The sequence below is a fragment of the Biomphalaria glabrata genome, chromosome 1 (assembly GCF_947242115.1).
Source record: "Biomphalaria glabrata chromosome 1, xgBioGlab47.1, whole genome shotgun sequence".
Classification (NCBI taxonomy): domain Eukaryota; kingdom Metazoa; phylum Mollusca; class Gastropoda; family Planorbidae; genus Biomphalaria; species Biomphalaria glabrata.
Genome location: NC_074711.1, coordinates 78,576,861 through 78,599,174, shown reverse-complemented (window position 1 = coordinate 78,599,174; position 22,314 = coordinate 78,576,861). Strand labels below are relative to the sequence as shown.

The 22,314-nt window shown below is 41.0% G+C and overlaps 1 protein-coding gene across 1 annotated transcript in view; it reads left to right on the top strand.

Moving 5' to 3' along the window:
* Positions 1-22,068, top strand: part of LOC106071304 (retinal homeobox protein Rx1-like) — a 39,328-nt gene extending 17,260 nt beyond the window's left edge. The window contains exons 3-4 of the mRNA XM_056017182.1: positions 3,740-4,140; positions 20,291-22,068. Of these exons, the coding sequence (XP_055873157.1) occupies positions 3,740-4,140; positions 20,291-20,758 (869 nt within the window). The 3' untranslated portion in view covers positions 20,759-22,068. The remainder of the gene's footprint in view (positions 1-3,739; positions 4,141-20,290) is intronic.
* Positions 22,069-22,314: the final 246 nt, after the last annotated feature.

The window sequence follows — 22,314 nt, the reverse complement described above, 5'->3', positions numbered from 1 at the left end:
CGCCATATTGTGGACGTCTTTTCATTGAAAGTCTAGACTTTTGGCATCCCTTACCACGTGACAGTGAGCATACACTCATTGCAGCGTTTGGTATTAGACATGTTTAAAGGATACTGATTGGCTGTACGTATTTTATTGTAAGGGGAAAATACAAGTTGTTGTTTTTTAGGAATGTTTGTTAATTTGTCTGGTATCACTTTTTTACAATTGGCGATCTCTTAAATTTTAGATGTAGAAAGGTGTCACTTCGATTAAGAAATTACTTCGCTATAATTTTAATTCTTTAAAAAAAACAAAAAAAAACAACTGTAGTAATTTTTTTTCTTTTGTTTGACATTTTTTCGAATGTTCTTTCAGATTTGAACATTATTTCATCCTAGTCCAAACCTCCCAAGGGAATAGCAGCGGGCAGGGTTCGAACTTGTGGCTATTGAGACTACAGTCCAGAGCGCATACCACGCCAAGAGATGCAATACAGCTAGATTAATTGGAGCTACAGCAACTTTATAAAAATCTAGATTTATTCAAGCTACAGCCACGTTAGAAAGATCTAGATTTATTCAAGCTACTGCCCCTTTAGAAAGATCTAGATTTATTCAAGCTACTGCCCCTTTAGAAAGATCTAGATTTATTCAAGCTACAGCCACTTTAAGAAAGATCTAGATTTATTCAAGCTACAGCCACTTTTAGAAAGATCTAGATTTCAGGGAGTGGTGTGGCCTTCTAACTTTCCAACTCATTTCGCACTTAAGTAACATTATCTCTAGGTCTATGCATTTAAAAAACGTGGTTACTAAGCACCTAATCCCATAAACTTTAATGAAGTATTGATAAGTGCAACTTTAGTTGGAGCCATGGATTTCTCAATATGGCATTCTTAACAATGTTTATTTTATGTTTTGTCGAAATCTCTGCCACACTATCCCAAAAAATATTCTTATCTTTATGCTGCATGTATTCATTCTATGACAATGAATTTAGATCTTAAATTGGAGAGTTGAGTTTTAAATCACGACAACGCGATGGAAAGGGTTAGAAATGCTTGGTAAGAACAAAATATCATTGGCTAAAAAAAAAATGGATAGTTTTCAACTAAAATAACAAGGGGAGTGAATAGATCGTTTGGAGTACAGCAGCCATTAAATGGAAATAATATAATATATAGTTTATATTTATATAAGAATCTTTGTTCTTTAACTGCCCCTTAAGGTCAATGAAACCTCAGCTCTGTTATATTGATGGCAATGATCGCTATTTACACACACAAAACATACACTCATACACACACACATTAGGAACAGAATAGATTCCTTTACTCTCTAACCATACATGACTTTGAAAAGTTTATAATCATAAGTTTATTTCAATAAGTGTATTGAAGACTTTCCCATATCCAATTAGTGTAAAATATGTGAATACATTGTTACCAAGGAAACGACACAGAGTTTATGTTTTGATTTTAATTTGATTTACTATAACACATTATTAGAAAATTGATTATTAACATTTTTAGGCTAAATGACCATTAACATTGTTAGACTAAATGACCATTAACATTGTTAGACTAATTGACCATTAACATTATTAGATTAAATGACCGTTAACATTTTTTTTTTGAAGCGTTCAAAAATGTAAATATTTTTTTGAAAAACAAAATGCTACTTTTTTTCATGAAACATATGATCTGCTTAAATTTAATAATTTTAATGTATGTAAGTGTATAAAAGATTTCAAAATAGAATTTAGACATTCATAAGAATCCTCCACAGGGCCTCCAGTTTCTTAAATCCGGACCTGGCTAGCGACTACATATATTACATTCGACTGTTTTGTTTATGAACTTCAGCCTCGTTTCAGGAACATTCTTTTCAAAGTTCAAAGTTGAATCGTAATATGAAGTGTACATATTAGGTACGAGACACTGATCTTTGTCACAGACGATTATGTACATTCTCTAGCTTCTGATCTGCTACAAAAGGGGAAAAAAATTCTTTTACAGAACATTTGCAAAACTGTCTTCAAGGTTGACAGACTATATTAGTGTTTCTGATATAAGAACCTCCCCAGACAGAAAAGTAAACATCTTAACTAAATTCTTTCCTGCATGAAAGAAAAATAAAAACATGTTGATAAAAAAGTTTGAAACTAAATGAATAGGCGGAGTTTACTTCAAATAAACCAATTGAATCCGCGGATGAAATATCCTCGAAACCCCCGGCGACAACAGTTTACACATTCGTTTCCCCGACACAATGGTGTGGTTTAGAGATTAGCGGTCTGCTAACGAGATAACTTGAAATCTGAGCAATTTGGGGAGACCGTTTCAGTCTTCAATGGCTGAAGAGCACTCGTGATGAAGAAAACTGGGCTGCGACTCATGATGCGTGCAGACGTGGTCTCTGTGTTCTCAAAACTTAGCCAGAGAGATACAATACAAAAAAAAAAAAGCTGATGTCCCAGAACTTTCTCAAAAGCATTATTTTGGTGACACAAAAGCCAAGTAGCGCAGACAATAGAGGAAGAGCCATCTGAAGAGGACACTTCGCCTTTCTATCTGATCGCCTTCATAATTCTTGGCCCCTGGCAGACACAAAGACAGAAAATTGAATCCCACATCGGCCATTAAAAAAATGTGTGTTCTAATAACAGACGCTGGAAGATATAAGCTCCACAGCTAACACTTTCTCAGAGTTACTTTTTGTTCTTTGACTCATTTCTGCTTTTTTTTTTGTTCTTTCTTTCTGAAAACGTATTCGGCTCGTAGGTTTTGCACTGCCTCCTATCTATTAATAATACATTCAAGTTTGGGTGTAGTCAATGCAAAACACATGTACGCAGTGCAAGCAATTATCTCAAGATCCTTTTATGTCACAGACAGTGCTCTTGTGGCAAAATGTTTTAGGAGACATCAATCTGAAAAAGTTAGTTGGAATTTTTTTTGAGGGGGGAGGGGGTGGTTTTCGCATTAAAAAAAAATCTTTAATGTTTAGCTTAAAATCCAAATGAGTTTAAATCTGTCGTTATAAAATGAGTTTGATTGGTAGAGCTGAAAGACAATGGTGAAATCTTGGATGAACACAAAGGCCAGGTAGATGTAGTATTTTGTTACGTAGTCATTCAAGGAAAACGAATTGAACTCTATCATAATCTTTGGCATCAGCTGGGAGAGTGTAACAAACAGAGACAGGATACATTCCCCTTTGAAGCGAATACATTACAGGTATATACATATACATCTAAAGGATATCTATAACGAATGTTTTTCTATGTTCCTTTTTTTCCCTATGATTTCTCATTTGTAATATGGCTTCGCACAATCATCAATCTACAATCTCGATCTAGTCTACTATTTGATATTTCTCATTTCAAATCATTCTTGGAGCTTACACTTACATGCTTGAGCTAGCAAGGAAAACCAGTGACTTGACAGAATTTAACTTTCTCTCCGTATTATTTTCCACGTTCCGACGGAACAATTCATTTTTACTTGAATAACGTTTTCGTTTGTTATCAGAAAATGTTTTAGTTGGTATAGGGTTAAAGGGGAAAGCATACTCCAATTAATTTAATTTTATGAGGTCAAATCAACGATGGTATCGTCAATCAGGAAAGAAAGAGTTAAGTCATTGGTTAACATGCATTTTAGCTAATTAGTCTTAGTGTGTTTGTTTTTGAATGTCATTGTTGCCTGTGAGTTGATACACATTTATAGTTTATTCTTCTTCTTTTAACTCTGCAGGATTGCAAGACAAGGGCGACAAAAATCGAGGGGCAGCAAGTCTAACACATATTTCTGAGAAAGGACACAACTCTATGAGATTCCCCAAAGAAAGTCGATCCAAGCAGCTACATCAAGGGAAGCACCACGGGCACCACAGTCATGCTAGCAGCCATCTCCACGGCCTTGTTCATCGCCCGCCTTCACCAGACGAGGACCTCGGTGACTTCCAGGACGAGGAAGACAGCGATCTGAGCGGCGACAAGGGAAAGTGCAAGAAGAAGCATCGCCGCAACCGGACGACCTTCACCACCTACCAGCTTCACGAGCTGGAGAGGGCGTTTGAGTGCTCACATTACCCGGATGTATACAGCCGAGAGGAGTTGGCCAATAAAATAAATCTCCCGGAAGTGAGAGTGCAGGTCTGTACCATAGAGCTATTTACCAAGTTTGGTTTGCAGACTTTTTATCACGCCACCCTCTTCTCCCAAAACCATAGAATATTTTTTTTTTTACCAAGGTTGTATCAACTCACTCTGTCTGGTAACAAGCTTGTACGCGTTTTTTTTCCCCACACCCAATTTTAGATGAAACTGAAGTTTCGCACAATTGTTTCTTTTACCTGACTAAACAAGAATCAATTTTTAAAAAATACCAATTAAATAATTACTTATTACAAATTAATTATTTTGTTTGGTTTCAAAAACCCATCACTCAGTAAGTCTTGTTCCGAATAGTCTCGCTGTAGACAAAGAGCTCTTCTCTGTCAAACACTTCCAAAACTTTAGGTCAAAGTTGATGTTTTTTATTTTTAACTTTCATAAGTACTTCAAAAGTATGCACATAATAAGATTTTAACCTCCCCGATATTAATTGGAAACAATATCTCGGTGGTAGGTTTAAACCAAACAAAACGGTATCAGGACGGAATAACCAAAAAAAGGCTTGAAGCCCCCCCCCCCTAAAAAGAAAAGAGGTTAATCCCAAAAAGAAGGTCTAAGCCTCTTTCCCGAAATTGAGCTTAAAGTCAGGATCAAAATGCATAAAGGGAAAGAAAATCATTTCTGCCCACCGTTTTCTAACGCTATAGCAAGTTTTTAGCTTGAAAGATGTCTGCGAGGTGAGTTATCAAACACCCCCCCCCCTTTTTTTTATTCGGCTTATCACGTGTGCGATTGGATTACGTAGTCATTGATCTTGTCCACGTGATCCTCTTGTTGCATCTTCTAAGGACACCGACCACAGATTTCAAAGGCGTGGGACTGCGAGCCAGCAGATAAATTGATCGGGTGGGAGATTGTGTGTGTGTCTCTGTGACAAGTCAAAAACTCGCTGTCAGAGTCACTCTAAATTATCACAGCATTAATTATTATTTTTCATTATTTATTTATTTTATTTTAATTATTTCCCCATCCTACCCCTAAATTATTCACCCGCCACACCTTTTCCGCTCCAGGCTAGACTTAGTTGACCACCTTGGAGATAGCTAAGGCGCGTCCTTTCATTTATCTGCCCTTGATCGGGGAAAGGTAGACACACAATCTCTTTTGTCTTGCCCGCCGGATGTCTGAAGGACGGTCGCGGTTGACCCCACCTTGGTTTGAATGCAAGCTAATCCTTCTCCCCCCCCCCCTTCTCTCACGTCTCTCTTTGATCTAAGAGATTACACGGGTCAACATACCGCGTGATACACCAAGGTGCGTCGCTTGTCGGACTTCACCCACGTGTAAGCTAATTCTTAGCCTAGGACGTTTCCGGTGTCCGCCCACACTTTTCAGGCATATATATATAGTAAACCAACTCAAATCACCCTCTCTTTCGCATTCGAGCTGAGCTATCGAGTCTGGACTATATCACTTATTCTTTCTCCTAGAGGAATACCTGGTGGTAAGCCGAACTTAATCACAAGTTCCATCTTAATTACTCTGTGTATATTTCCATTGGATTTTATCATGTGTATTTTGCCTAGTTCATTTATATTTAATTAGTGCATTGTGTATTTCTCACTGGCGTAAGTAGAAAACATAAACATGTGCTATGTATATATTTTAGTATTGCATTAATCTATTAATGCTACGTTGCTCAATTGATCATTGATGCAACCATGTATATATTTGTACACCTTATTTTATTTCCTTTATCTCGGTTGATCGCCTTGATAATTTTACTAGCGCACTGATACTGCGTCTAGAAAAGAGATACGAGTTATCTCCCCTGTATTGAATTATCTCCCCTTTACTCATTTTACTCTAATGAGAGTTGCGCCGCTTGAACGGACACACCATTCAAGCGCGCTCCATTGTTCTCGACCCACGGTCATATGTAAACAAACCATCTGGGTCACTGACCACCGCCCATTTCACTTCCCCCCCCCCTTCTTTCTCTATCCACCTGTGTTGTTTATTTGAGATTATTATTTCCCCTTCTATGTACATTCCTATATCATTATTTCCCCTTTTATGTACATTTCTATATTGCTACTATCTGCCATCTATTTTCCAAATCCCATTTGTCATCATCTCCCCTTTATGCTCTAAAGCAATTTTACCAATCTGACGAATGCACCACAGTCGAGGGCATCGATAAGATGCATAAGAGACATGTCCTAACTTGTCTTTATTTATCCGCAGCCTCCCTCAGGTGTCTGCCTATTTATCGGATCACTTACCTGCCTATTTGCCTACTGGCCTATCTATGTGCTTAGTGCTAATCAGCGCTGCACTTGCCTAGTTGCTATCAAGAATCACCCATTGCCTAGTTACTGGATCAACGATCCATTTACCTGCAGTTGTGCTTAGTGCTATTCAGCGCTGCATTTGCCTACTGAGATCTACCCAACTCTACTACTTGGCGCTATCGGCATTGCCCGCCTATTCGACAGCCCACCTGTCAAGCTATTAGGCGCGACGTCCCTATAGAGTCAGATCTGTGCGAGACGTCATAGCTACGCCAACCCTCTGCAACTCACTGGAAATATCCTGTTACTCACACTGCCCACGGCAGATCAGCTCTGCCCGCAGTAACCTTGTGCCCACGGTATCCGGCCACCCGCCATACTGTGCCCACTACAGATACTAGAACTTGGGACTGAGACTCCACAAGAACTATATCGCCGGCGTCCCTCTATCCGCTAGAGCGCCACCTCCAGCTGCAGAACCTCAAGCCAGGACACAGCCAGCTGCGACATCAACAGGACAACCAGCTAAGTCAGAGGACAAAGTGACATACTCTCTTATTATGTGCAAGAGTGATGATTAAACATAGAATATACTAGAGATAGATGCAAACCCTCCCCCTTTTTATTATTATATGTATATTTATGTAAATAAATATCCTTTATTTTAACTTTTGTATCTATCTTTCATTGCTTTGTCTCGTTGCGTGTCTGCTCCCGATTCATATGCTGATAAGTGGGGGTGTGATAGCATTAAAAATAATCATCCCCTAGACATAAAACGTGCCAAACACACGTCACATTTCCCCACCTGTCACATTTTGGCGAGCCCGTCCTGGATTTAACCCATTAGTACAGCAGGCACGAACAGACAGCAATAACCACATTTCCTATCAATATTTTTCTAAAAGTATTTATAAGTATCATCACTTCGCATTATCAAGAGTGTCACTTCTGTCATATTTTATTTATTTACTATTATTGCATTTCATGTATAATATTTTCTTGCAGGAACTTTGTGATTAACATAGGCAGACACCACATTCCTTTTGCACTCTTCCCTATAACTTCTAAGTAATTGCTTTCAGCAGCTCCTTCCTCGTCTCCACCTCTTACTCTATATTCTGCTTTATCCCCCTCATTACCCACCCCTCATCATTATGGCCAGCGGCACACGCTCGAAAGCGGACTCTGACATGAAGCAGAAATTAGCTGAATTGAAGGATTTCGCAGCCACCATATTTGACGATGAGGCAGAACGGAAAGAATACGTGAGAGCACAATTTGAGGCGTTTAGAAGACAGGAAGACGAAAAGGAAGAAAGGAGATTAGCAAGGGAGCATGAACTAGCGATGAAGGATAAGGATAATGAAATAGCTAAAGAAAGAGAAAGAAAGGAAGCTGAAATAGCTATCGCCAAAGAAAGAGAAAGAAAGGAAGCTGAAATAGCCATAGCTAAAGAAAAAGAAGTCACAGAGAGAGAAAAGGAGCAACAAATTACAGCGAGAGAAAAGATAGCCGCGGACAAAGAGAACGAGGCCGCCCGCCAGGCTTCTTCCGAGTCTCGCCCGGCTAGCCCAGCATCCTTTCAAAGTTCCTTGAACGGTCTACCCCACATGCCCATGGAGCACTTCGACGACAAGACAGAGAACATCGAAGTTTATCTTGTCCGCTTTGAGGAAGTAGCACGCTTCTACGGTCTGCCAGAGGAGAAATGGTGCTTCCGGCTATCCCAATGCCTCCGAGGCAAAGCCTACGAAGTTTACTCCAAACTTCCCTCCGGCCAGCGAGAAGATTACGCAGCCCTCAAGCAGGCGCTGCTGATCCAGTTCGAGCTGACTGCCGAGGCCTACCACAAAAAGTTCAGAGGGTCACGCCTCGAACGCAGAGAGACCTACGGCAACCTCTGCGAAAGGCTGGACAAGTACCTTGTCAGGTGGCACGCTCTCAGCCAATTGCCAGAGACTTTTGATGGCCTAGCATGCCTCATACTCTCTGAGCAGCTGTTAGAATGCATGTCCCCAGAGGTCAGAGTTTATGTCAAGGAGCAACAAGCAACTGCACCCGCTGACATAGCTTCCGCCGCTGACCGGTACTTGAACGCCCGAAAGGACTTAAAAGGCAAGGCTACCGCGACAGACCAGCAAACAGACCAACCAACTTCTCCTGCTCAGTCCAACCTTGCTCCCAAAACTCCCCAGCCCAACCAGGCACCAGGCCGGCAATCAGCCCCTCATAACTACAATAACCGCCCCAACCACCAGTCTCGCTATAACCAGTCCAACTACTCTCAGCGTGACTTACGTCATAGCGCGCGTGACAGTAGACCCACCCCACAACGGCAGCAGCAGGCCCCACGGACCCTATCTACGGTGACGCCAGTCTCTCAACCCTCCGCGATCGATCCTTCTGACCAACCGGAGGAGGACACATACTTCGTCTCCACGATGGCCGTGGCTCCTCAACCTACTGCCTTTGATCTCGGCCAACCAGAACTCCCACCAGTGCTACCTCGCCCCATCTCCTCTCCTCCGGGAGTAGAGAACATTCTGGCCAACGGTGTTGAAGTCTTGGGCCTATACGACTCAGGTTGTTCGTTTGGCGCGGTAATCAATAGGGCGCTGATTGACCCATCGGATCTCACTGGTGGAACAGTGACAATCCAGTCTATAGACCGTGGCACTCCTCCGCAGGTTCTACCTGTCGCGAGGGTGCACGTGGAGTGCAGATACGTACATGGCACCATCGACGCCGCCGTCATGGACACGCCAGTATATGACTTCATTCTAGGCTCCAAATATGTCCCTCTTGGAGAAGTCAACAAACCCTACTTCTCTCTGCCCGTCGGTAGATCGACAAAGCAGAGAGGTGGCCGCAACCAGCTGGTTGGAAGCCCTGGTCGCCACGCTAACACGCCTAGTCCCGACTCATCAGCGAAGCTCAAACCACTCCGCCCTGGCACTGACACTGCTAGGAAGTCACGAGTTAAGTCGTATACCCGCGCTCGTGAGGATCTATTTGACCCAGGCTACTCAGCCAAAATTAACCAGCACTCCTCTGACATTGACCGTGTCAGAATGCCCCGAGGTAAGATGAACCCTTGCTCTCGTGGACTCACTCCTCTTCATGGCTCCTCAGCCACCATTCCGAATCAACCTCCCCCTGGCGTTGATAGTGTCAGGAAGTCACGAGGTAAGCCGAACCCTCGCGCTCGTGAAGGCTCTTCTCACCCTGGCTCCTCAGCCACCATTCAATATCAACCTCTCCCTGGCATTAACCGTGTCAGGAAGCCACGATGTAAGCCAGGTTATCGCACTCGTGGGGACGTTCTCAGGCAGAACTCCACATTCTTTATCAGGCCACTCTTCCCTGACATTGATCGTGTCAGACGATACCGAGGTAAGCTGACTACTTACTCTCGTGAAGAAGCGCCTCACAGCGGCTTCGGAGGTAAGCCCCAACGAGCTCACATACCTCGGGCGCTCCGCCTAAGCCCCAATCACCCTCCCCAATCCGCCCCAGGAAGGAAATATTACTCAACCAATCGCCCAATCTACTCTCCCAAGCAACCCCAACTGTTTCACCCAGGTGACTACATATTCAGGGACGGAAAGTAGACCACGGACAGACTTGGACAGACTCTCCTCCTGGCATGGCTATCCCTTTAATTTTCCAGATTTTTTTTTTCTAATGCTGTGATAACAACTGATCTTAAAGTTAGAGTGACATCAGTCTGCTCGCACTTTATGGATCTTTCTGCGATAGATCCATCTTGGCGGCGGCGTATGTGACAAGTCAAAAACTCGCTGTCAGAGTCACTCTAAATTATCACAGCATTAATTATTATTTTTCATTATTTATTTATTTTATTTTAATTATTTCCCCATCCTACCCCTAAATTATTCACCCGCCACACCTTTTCCGCTCCAGGCTAGACTTAGTTGACCACCTTGGAGATAGCTAAGGCGCGTCCTTTCATTTATCTGCCCTTGATCGGGGAAAGGTAGACACACAATCTCTTTTGTCTTGCCCGCCGGATGTCTGAAGGACGGTCGCGGTTGACCCCACCTTGGTTTGAATGCAAGCTAATCCTTCTCCCCCCCCCCCTTCTCTCACGTCTCTCTTTGATCTAAGAGATTACACGGGTCAACATACCGCGTGATACACCAAGGTGCGTCGCTTGTCGGACTTCACCCACGTGTAAGCTAATTCTTAGCCTAGGACGTTTCCGGTGTCCGCCCACACTTTTCAGGCATATATATATAGTAAACCAACTCAAATCACCCTCTCTTTCGCATTCGAGCTGAGCTATCGAGTCTGGACTATATCACTTATTCTTTCTCCTAGAGGAATACCTGGTGGTAAGCCGAACTTAATCACAAGTTCCATCTTAATTACTCTGTGTATATTTCCATTGGATTTTATCATGTGTATTTTGCCTAGTTCATTTATATTTAATTAGTGCATTGTGTATTTCTCACTGGCGTAAGTAGAAAACATAAACATGTGCTATGTATATATTTTAGTATTGCATTAATCTATTAATGCTACGTTGCTCAATTGATCATTGATGCAACCATGTATATATTTGTACACCTTATTTTATTTCCTTTATCTCGGTTGATCGCCTTGATAATTTTACTAGCGCACTGATACTGCGTCTAGAAAAGAGATACGAGTTATCTCCCCTGTATTGAATTATCTCCCCTTTACTCATTTTACTCTAATGAGAGTTGCGCCGCTTGAACGGACACACCATTCAAGCGCGCTCCATTGTTCTCGACCCACGGTCATATGTAAACAAACCATCTGGGTCACTGACCACCGCCCATTTCACTTCCCCCCCCCCTTCTTTCTCTATCCACCTGTGTTGTTTATTTGAGATTATTATTTCCCCTTCTATGTACATTCCTATATCATTATTTCCCCTTTTATGTACATTTCTATATTGCTACTATCTGCCATCTATTTTCCAAATCCCATTTGTCATCATCTCCCCTTTATGCTCTAAAGCAATTTTACCAATCTGACGAATGCACCACAGTCGAGGGCATCGATAAGATGCATAAGAGACATGTCCTAACTTGTCTTTATTTATCCGCAGCCTCCCTCAGGTGTCTGCCTATTTATCGGATCACTTACCTGCCTATTTGCCTACTGGCCTATCTATGTGCTTAGTGCTAATCAGCGCTGCACTTGCCTAGTTGCTATCAAGAATCACCCATTGCCTAGTTACTGGATCAACGATCCATTTACCTGCAGTTGTGCTTAGTGCTATTCAGCGCTGCATTTGCCTACTGAGATCTACCCAACTCTACTACTTGGCGCTATCGGCATTGCCCGCCTATTCGACAGCCCACCTGTCAAGCTATTAGGCGCGACGTCCCTATAGAGTCAGATCTGTGCGAGACGTCATAGCTACGCCAACCCTCTGCAACTCACTGGAAATATCTTGTTACTCACACTGCCCACGGCAGATCAGCTCTGCCCGCAGTAACCTTGTGCCCACGGTATCCGGCCACCCGCCATACTGTGCCCACTACAGATACTAGAACTTGGGACTGAGACTCCACAAGAACTATATCGCCGGCGTCCCTCTATCCGCTAGAGCGCCACCTCCAGCTGCAGAACCTCAAGCCAGGACACAGCCAGCTGCGACATCAACAGGACAACCAGCTAAGTCAGAGGACAAAGTGACATACTCTCTTATTATGTGCAAGAGTGATGATTAAACATAGAATATACTAGAGATAGATGCAAACCCTCCCCCTTTTTATTATTATATGTATATTTATGTAAATAAATATCCTTTATTTTAACTTTTGTATCTATCTTTCATTGCTTTGTCTCGTTGCGTGTCTGCTCCCGATTCATATGCTGATAAGTGGGGGTGTGATAGCATTAAAAATAATCATCCCCTAGACATAAAACGTGCCAAACACACGTCACATTTCCCCACCTGTCACAGTCTCCTCAATACGGACACAACTCATAGGAGTCCGCATCCTTATTTAGGTTACGAAAAATAGGAAAACTGAACTTGTCATCACATACCTTGGATCTAGGACAACAAAAAGATATTTTCATGATTGAAACCGCAACTGTTAAATTAACAAACAAACAAAAAAAAAGAATTTTCATTCGCCATTCCGACCCAGCATGTTTTTTTCAAAGCCGACAAATAAATGTCTTGCAGCCAGAGTATATCTCTAAATGTGTGGGAAGCCTGAGGTCTGACCCACAATCGGAGGTTAAACTAGGGGTGACTAGAGGTAGAGTGTCGTATCCAAGTGTCCCATCAAGCATTATCACTCTAAGCTCAAATATAGACTATATCTTAATGCGTCACTCGCAATAAGCAATGTGGGCACAATACAACAACAAAATCAATGTTCTTGTAATTTTAATGACCTAATGACTTAGGGCCATCCAACCTACAGCCCCACCCACCCAGCTTAACCAGCTTAAAAAAAACTTTTTAATACCCATGGAGCCTTGTATCATGCAGCATTTGGGATAAATATGAGTCCGTCATCACGCTTCGCCTGATGGCGTCACCAGATCGATCATTTTTTAATCCTCCCGATAATCGTCCTCTTAGAAAAACACTCTAGCCTCGCGGTGAGGAGCCATGTTCAACTCAGTAATTTGTATGAGTTAACCCAACATTTGTATTTCCTTTCGTATTTGTATTCTGTTTTTAATTAATTTTTTCTCTTTTCGCTGGACATAGCCTGAGTGGCAACACCTGACAGATAGTCTGTTCTGGTTGACCTAACTTGCTACATACCTGGCATTCAGTGCCTCGATAATTGGGCCCTTCGATGCCCGTCTCCGCCGCTTTAAAGATGAGCTCACGCTTGTTAATCACACTATCTGATCGTTGACATTAGTGCCGCTACAAATTGAAGGTAATTAAGAGGAGAGAGAGGGGTGGGGAGAGGCGGAGGCGAGCACTGGAGAGGCTAGCGCTCAATGCTGGCATCATAAAAAATTAGAGAGGAGACGAGAGAGAGAGAGATGGAGAGAGAGAGAGAGAGACAGGGTAATTAGGGTATTTCTTTGGTGTTGACGGACCAGAGCGCAATATGTGTATGTGCGTGTAATTGTACTTTAAATATGAAAAAAAAAATTGTCTATAGTGGCTTGAGTTAAGACACACACACATACACACACACACTCACTCACTCACACACACACACCTCTCTCCATCCTCGCCAAGCAGATGCGGATGTCTGTGACGGCCATCATTAAATTGACGTCTTATGTGTCATTCTAAGACCACTTCCTGTCAGTTAAATGATGACAAGATTGTTAGGGGTTTGTGACAAGTTTAATGTCATTTGAGAAATTAATTAAAGATAATCTGCTGGGCTCGTAGAAAATAAAATCGAGGAGGCTCTTAAAGGAAAACATTTAAATTATTAGACAGATTTTTTTTTTGTTAAGGAAGGAAATGGTGGACAAATCTAGAATCGAACCCAAATTAGGTAAGGTACTAGTTGAAGACAACACTTTTGTCAAGATTGATAATGATTGATTTCTCTTCATCTCTTGTGTGAGAGTCGCTTGCACTATAAAGTAAATGCTTGAAGATTGATGAATACACCTAGTCAGGTGAACTCTGGTAAAGAAGATTGATGAATACACCTAGTCAGGGGAACTCCGGTGAAGAAGATTGATGAATACACTAGTCAGGGGAACTCCGTTGAAGAAGATTGATGAATACACCTAATCAGGGGATTTCTATTGAAGAAGATTGATGAATACACCTAGTCAGGCGAACTCCGGTGAAGAAGATTGATGAATACACCTAGTCAGGTGAACTCCGGTGAAGAAGATTGATGAATACACCTAGTCAGGTGAACTCCGGTGAAGAAGATTGATGAATACACTAGTCAGGGGAACTCCGTTGAAGAAGATTGATGAATACACCTAATCAGGGGATTTCTATTGAAGAAGATTGATGAATACACCTAGTCAGGCGAACTCCGGTGAAGAAGATTGATGAATACACCTAGTCAGGTGAACTCCGGTGAAGAAGATTGATGAATACACCTAGTCAGGTGAACTCCGGTGAATAGTGAATAGTTCTGCAGCTACACTGAAGTGCCCCTCAACACTTTAAACTAGAATCGTTTGGTCAGTGATAGCTGCACGCTAGAGTGGTATGGCACTTCTGACTTTAGCCACGAGGTTCTAAAGATCGAATCCTGCCCACTATAATATACCTCCCCCCCCCCCCCATCCGCTTTCAGGAAGTCTGGGCTAGAATGCAATAAGGATAATGATTGAACTTAGAATAACAAACAGTCAAAGAAAAAATATTTGAAAACACAGTCACAGCAACAGCCCACAGGAACAACGTCTAAGCGAGAGGACGATAAACTAAGTGCTTCTTATAACATTACATTTGCAAAATCCCGAAAGCCGTACACTTATACACAGTTGATAAAGAACTTGTTTAATAAGCTGTGAGGTTATAAAAATCAGGTTACATGATCCAGCTTTGGGCATTATAAAACAGCAAAAATACAGTACAGAGGATTGACGAAATGGTTCAGTGCGTTGAAATTCCTTGGCTACAAAAAAAAATAATCTGAATTTGTTTATAGCTTGACGATTCAACTTGACCTGAAAACGAAGCTTTTCTTTTAACTTATGTAAGATATGTAAATGGAGAAAAATAATGTGTCATCAGTTTGGAAACTGGCACGAGAGATGAAGCGTTCTTTTCTAAATTAAAAAAAAGTTTGTTCGATGTAAAAGTTTTAACCATGACTTAAATCATTTCTGTTGCTACTGACGTATTCAGGGATTGATAAGGAGATACAGAGGCTTTCTGTCATACTTACAACAAGCTACAATTAATGTATTTTATTGCCTCGTTTAGTAGAATTTAGTTGCAACAAATCTTCTTAAAATAAAGAGAAATGCCTTTTTTTTTTTTTTTTTTGTATATCAACACCCTCTGTCTGTCTGCCTGGTACGATTTTTGTACACGTTATTTCTCCCACAACCAACTCGGATTAAGTTGAAATTTCGCACAATTATTTCCTGCACCTGAAAAGCAAGAATCAATTTAAAAAATATAAGTAACTAAATAATTAATTATTGGTAATTAATTATTTTGTTTGGTCCCATTTACACGTTAGGTCGTCTTCGCTTAAAAGCTTGAAACTAACAATAGATAGTTATGAAACCTTCTGTTTTCATAAACACATCGTTGGCACAGTGGTTAGTGTGTTGGAATGAGGAGGCTTCACCCCTTGAGATCGAATTCAAGTAGTACAATTTTTTTTTATAAAATAATTCTAAAAGCGATCACAGTAACCTTTGTTTCGTTTTTTAAAAAGTATTTTTTTTTTATTTTTCTTGTTGAGATATTATTCTCTTAACGATGTGGGTTAGTGGTAAAGCGCTTGGCTTCCTAATCAGGGGACCCGAGTTCGAAGACTGAGATTTTTAATTTCATGATCTTTTGGCACCTTTTAGTCCACCCAACACTAGTGGACATTAATTGGGGACATCAGTTTGGGAAAAGTAAAATCTTTGTGCTAGCCACATGACACCCTCGTTAACTGTGAGCCACGGAAACTGGTGATCTTTACATCATCCGCCCTCTAGATCGCAAGGTCCGAAAGGGAAACTTTACAAATAATTGTTTACCACTTCGCAAACAAAAGTACGTTGGCTATCTAAAAGTGAATATTTAAATCAGTGGCGTAGCTAGGGTGGGGGAAGGGTGGGGAGAATTCGAAAATCTCCCCCGGGCGCCACACTTGAGGGGGCCCCCAAATGAGTTTTTTTATATTAAATATGAAATATTACGCAAAATGCAGGGGCCCCCAAATAGGTCAAGCCCCTGGGCCCCCAAATGATGGAAAATTCCTGATTTAAATTGATCTTATTCTGTCTACAATTCAGAGTTAAAAATTCCTAGAAAACAAAGACAATGATTTACGACACAGTTTAATGAACTTTAAAAAAAACAACAATACAATGTAGAGATGAATGTCTAATCTGCGTCTGTATGAGACTGTTCAGCAAATAGGTCGCGTGTCTCTGTACGTGTCAGATTATTTGTGAGTTCTGGCTACAAAGGTGCAGACAGCCAACAACACTCCACAAATAGAGTGAACAACCAACAGTCGTATGAAGAAGTATAACTGTTTAAGTCATAACGGGAGCAGTCTAGTCTCAGTCACTATCACGTACTATTATACCTCTATATGAAATCCTAGCCTCAACTGTCTCTTTAATCTATCTAAGCTACAGTCTCGCTTTGGTTGAATGTCTTCACAATTTTGCGTTCACTATAGTGCGTCTCTACAATAACATGCATAACTGATTTAGTAGCTAACTTTAATGAAACGAATGTGAAACTACAAGGTGACCTAATACATTTTATAGATTCTAAAAGCGTAATATCTGCGCTTGTTGCGAAATTTTTTTCTTTACAAACTAAAATAGGGGAGAGAAGAATGTTCTCAGTTTCCGAAATTTTTGTAAAGTCCTAAACAAAGATGATTTTCTTGCTTACTGTCAGACCTTTACGGCTCGTCGTGAAGATCTGAACCAAAGAGTTGAAGCAATTCTTCGCGTGGATATTCCTGTGTCTTGAACATTTTGGTACACTGTAGTAATTCATAACTCAGACTCAGACATTTTATATCGAGCATAATGTGCGACTGTATAGAAGTTGTGGACTGCTTTCTCGTCTTTCTATCGCATAGAACGGTGATTCAGTGCCGCTATAAACTTCATCTTAGTCGTTGGTAGACACAATCATTGAGCAGGATAAAATAAACACAAAATTTTATCACATTCATCCGAGTCATAGTTTAATTCTATTTTAAAGAAAAGATATAATCTATGTAAATATTTTTTTAACAAAATGCTCAATTTTTTTTTATTCTCTGGAGCTTTTTCACTTGGGAAAATTTTGGCTATGAAAAGGGATCCTTGGGTCAAAAATGTTTGAGAACCACTGATTTAGATCTATTTTTAATGACACTAAAAAAATAATGTAGTAATTGCCATATTTTAAAGCTTTCATTTTAGGTCTTTCATTTATTCAATAAACTTAGACTCAGTGAAAGATTATTGAATATGAAGATGGACGTCTCACGTCGTCGTTAGTTCATCGATCGAGGACAATCATGTTCAAGACGTGCCGACAGACTTTTAGTGGTACTTTTTATTTTGTTCAACTTCCCAGGGCGCCTCTCACCCTGTGCCTCACGCCATAGTCTAGCCATTACTCCTCCAGGAAGCGTTGATCACATTTAGCCTCTGATGAAGTGTTTAATACTTCCATTAGTGAGGCACCGGTATCTCTCTCCCTCTCTCTCTCTCTCTCTCTTTCTCTAATGGCGGTCGCCTGTTCTACTCTTTTCCCCCACAGATCAAGTGAGACTCTTCTAAGATGGTACGAGATAATGTCGTCCCCACTCGAAGTACAGCAGTTATTAACTTCATCCCAGAACAGTGAGAGGGAACGATAGAGGAGGAGTCATTTAAACTCATATATCCCTCTCTAGCGTCGAGCTCCTCTATCCGCTTCCATTTTGCTCTCTTCCTACAAATGTGTCTAAAGCAACAAAAGATTCACCCTTCTTTCCAAGGGACTACGACCAATCCTACGACCAATCCAATTACCTTACGCTACGCTGACCTCACCCGATGAGTTAAAAATGGCGACGGTCCACACAAGGTCACTTCGCTCCCCTCCCCCTCCCCCTTTTATTTTGGAGACTGCCGTCTAGCCGGCGGCAACTAAAATTAGGTCTATCTCCTAAGGCTAAAGGAGCCTAATTAGGAAATGTCCAGTTCCACTCGACGGGAGGGCCGTCGTAGGATGAGATGCGGTTTAATTAGCGTCCTTTGGAAGAGAAGTTGCATCCGGGACTGTCCAGCGAGCACTTTCTGCACGGGCCGTCCTGCCATTGATAGCTCCTCCAAAAACCTCTTTAGTCTTTAGCTCTTCTGTCCGCGCCGCTTTTCATAAGATGGTCAAGATGACCCTAAAGTTTAACCGCCACTGACCATTTGTGCCAGGGCGATAATTGGCCGCCCCCTAGCGCGACTCGCCGCGGTCAAAAGTCCGAGAGGAGGGTCAGCTAAAAGTCAATGTATAGCGAGATTTAATGCTGGACGAATCGTTGTGTCCCGGGTGCAGGTCTGGCCTTATTAACTGGACATAAAGCAAATAATACCTTTGTAGCCCATCTGTTAATTTTGTTATTCTTGCGTTAAGTGCGGGAGGAGCGGGGAATCGTGGAGAATGGAGTCGTGAATTTCAATCAACAATTTATAAGGTATTAGGATTTTCTTTTTATTTGAATAATCTCCCCTAGGGCTTTGAGAATTTTCAAACACACAATAAATTTAAAGTCCAACGTGTCGAAGAAAGAATTGATTCGAGATCAAATTGATCGTAACTGGGAAAAATTCGGAAAACATTAAAACAAGCTTGGAACTGGATTAAATGTGTACAGAAAACAAAAGTAGCATGGAATAACACAGGCCAACACACAATCATATAAATTAAATCTATATTTTATGCATTTAATAAAATGTCAAATTTTAGTTAGCCTAAGAATCACATATGAGATTCCATAGATTTGCAGCGCAATTTATATTCTAATATTGTAAATATCATAGAGAATGTCGTTGGTTGCTATTATAGGCATAGGTTACGAGGTCACATTGCAAGAAGGTCAGACCTACTTTAAATGGCTTGCTTTGTTCCGAAGATTTCGGTTAGGTTAAAGGTCATGTCTTTGAAATGCAAGACAACGGATATCTTGGGTTGCTCCCAAACTTGAAACCATTTAAGAATATAAACAAATAAAAACCAATGACTGTTCCATGGGATACAGCGCTGAATTTACCTATAAGCAACATAAGCTAGAGCCCCCGATTGCATGGAGGACCTCCAACTGTGATAGTTTCAATCACTTCGGAGAAAGAGCAAAGTGAAAATGCCTTACAAGGGGACCTATATCTTTAATAGTTTAGGGCCTACGTCTAAGTCCTGCTGGGTTAGCAAGTTGTTCATATGCAGCCATAATGGAGGACATTTGACAGTAGCTGTTATTTTACTGGGATTACAAGAAGATGAAGTTTGAAAACTTTGGTAACGGTAGGCTACTTACTGCTACGTACTTAACGATACACTCCTCCTAACTCTTAATACTGTGAAATGTGATTCGCATTTGGTAAATGAAAGATAAGAAAAGTTGTTTGGGGAAAGGGGGCGTGGTGGTCGTATTGTAAAGCGAGGGGTCTTAAGTTCAAATCCGAATGAGATTTTTAACATCGATATTTTAGGGACGCCCCTGAGTCTACCCAACTGTAATGGATACATGACTTACGTTTTTAAAAGTAAAACCGGTTGGTTGTTGTGATAGCCGTTAACCTTTGGCCATAGAAACAGATGACTTTTACATACTTTTCCTAAAAAAATCGCAAAGTCTTAAAGGGGTAACTTTAATTTTCAAATCTGTTGGTGTTGTGAATTTCTTGCACGTGAATTGATCAAAACTGTGCCTTTCGACATTGAGAATGATATTTGCTATGATAAATAACAAAACACTTTGCACGTGCTTGAAAAGTTGCACGCGCTGTTTGTGTCTGATTGAATTGAAATGTAACATTAACAGTTCGCTTGGCATCAGCTAGAAGGACAAGCTGGGAAGTTCGAAGCTCACGTCAGTTCATATGACATTGACTTTTGAGCAATACTAAATAAATAGTAAGATCCTTAGATCGTACCTGTAGGCTGTTAGTAGTCTAACAAAAAAAAAAAAAGAATATTTAACATTAAGTGTAATTATGTATATTTACAAAACCTCACACTTACATTATTGTTTTCATTTTGTTTTTATTTATAGGTTTGGTTTCAAAACAGGCGCGCGAAATGGCGGAGGCAGGAGAAGATAGAATACGGCAAACTTCCGGACAGCATCGCCGTTCCCACCATGCCTAGCATTTCAACGTCTATTGCTCTAGGCTCTACGTCACTTCCTCTTGATCCTTGGCTGACTCCGCCCATCGTCAGCATGGCAACAGACATTTCCTCGTCGCCTCTGACGTCATACTCGTCATCCGCACTCGGCTCGTCGAGCTCCCTCCCTTTTCCGGACTACCTCTCATCCGCCATGACAACGCACTGCGGTAACCTGACGTCGCAGCTGCACGGACTGTCCGGCATGTTCAGCCCGATGCATAGCAAGAGACCCAGGGCGCCGGAGTTGATGTGCGGCTTTGTGGACAAGAGCTCCAGCATCAACTCCTTGCGAGTCAGAGCGCGCGAACACATTGAGACCCTGGAGAGAAAGCTGGATGATAGCTACGTATGATAGAATACTGTGCTCAGTCAATGCTAGACCACTTTATGAGCTCTGCTGTGACCTATCTCATGAGAGACATAACCACTGTAATCAAAATTATGAAGAATATTTCTTAGTGCATAGAATTCTTCAGAGTTGTATAGGTCAGTGTTTCCCAAGCTGTGTTCTGAGAAACTCTGTTGTTCCGTGATGCCTGAATAGGTGTTCCACAAACTACTGGAATAATTAAATAGTGAATAAATTAAATTAATTAAATACGTGAATTAATCTCTCTTAACAAAAATGAGCAAAGTGTTCTGCTAACTACTCGGAATGAGCGAAATGTTCTGTTAAGGAAAAAGTTTGGGAACCACTGGTATAGGTAAAGGAAGATGAATAGGACATTTTAAAGATAACGTTTAAAATAATGAAATACTTGACAGGTTGTTTTTATCTACGTACCACCAATCGTAAGTTACATTCTAGAGGAAAGAAAAGTAGAACAGTTCAGTAACTTGTATAATGGCACACTAGGAAATCCTGAAATTTTTCTGCAGTGCTAAAAACAGCTGCGTTTCACTTCTGTCCCAAAGACAGCGAGGTCTCTAAGAGGAACTTCACTTTTTTATGTTGTTATAAACTATTTAGCTCAGCCTTATAACAGAAGAGTACAGAGAGAGAGAGAGAGAGAGAGGTGTTCTCTATTATTTCCTTATTGCCCCAAACAGTGGAAAACACCAAAGAGCTTGTTACTCTCAGACTCGGTCAGTCCATACAAACACTTCACTGATTATGTTTGCCTTCCATCAGTTATGCCTGATGACAAAATACGATGCTGTGACAGAATCAAACGCTCTTTAGGGCCTCGTTCTGTACAGACCATTTTTAAGTCTAGCATGAAGTATCTCGGAGATAGATAGTAACTGGGGTGTGAATTTGCGTGAACTGGTCTACGACTTGTGTCTCCAGCTTCATTGTCACACGATCAAGTCACTGTCAAGTCAATGTTATACGGTAATTTTAATGTCGCACGGTCACGTCACTATCAAACAATCAAGTAGCTGTCACACGGTCAAGTCACTGCCAGGAAGTCAGGTCACTGTGACACAGTCAGTTCACTGTCACAGGGTCAGTTCAATGTCACACAGTCAAGTACCACGTATCAACAATTTATCGTTATGTGCACCAATTTGATTTTCCAACACAAAAACAACAAAACTCTAAAGACATCGTGGACTGTTATTGAAAACTAACTACAATGTATTAAAACACGTTTGTACTTCAATCTGTTCCATTCTACATGTTTCGTATTCAAATATGGAATACAATATTTGCTTCTTTGTGCTCTTGTTATCATTTCTTTAGGGCCTTGTCTCTATTGTTGGTCTATGAAATGGTTTTCTACTTGTATATTCTTTTTTACCCATCACAATAATTAAAATCAAATTAGAAGTAACTTAACATGTTTTTTGAAGTAAGATCGATTACAAAATATCAACTACTGACTTTATGGTCTCAAAAGTAATGAAAGGAATAAAATCACAGAACAAAAAGATGTTGACTGAAACAAGAAACTTTTTAATTCT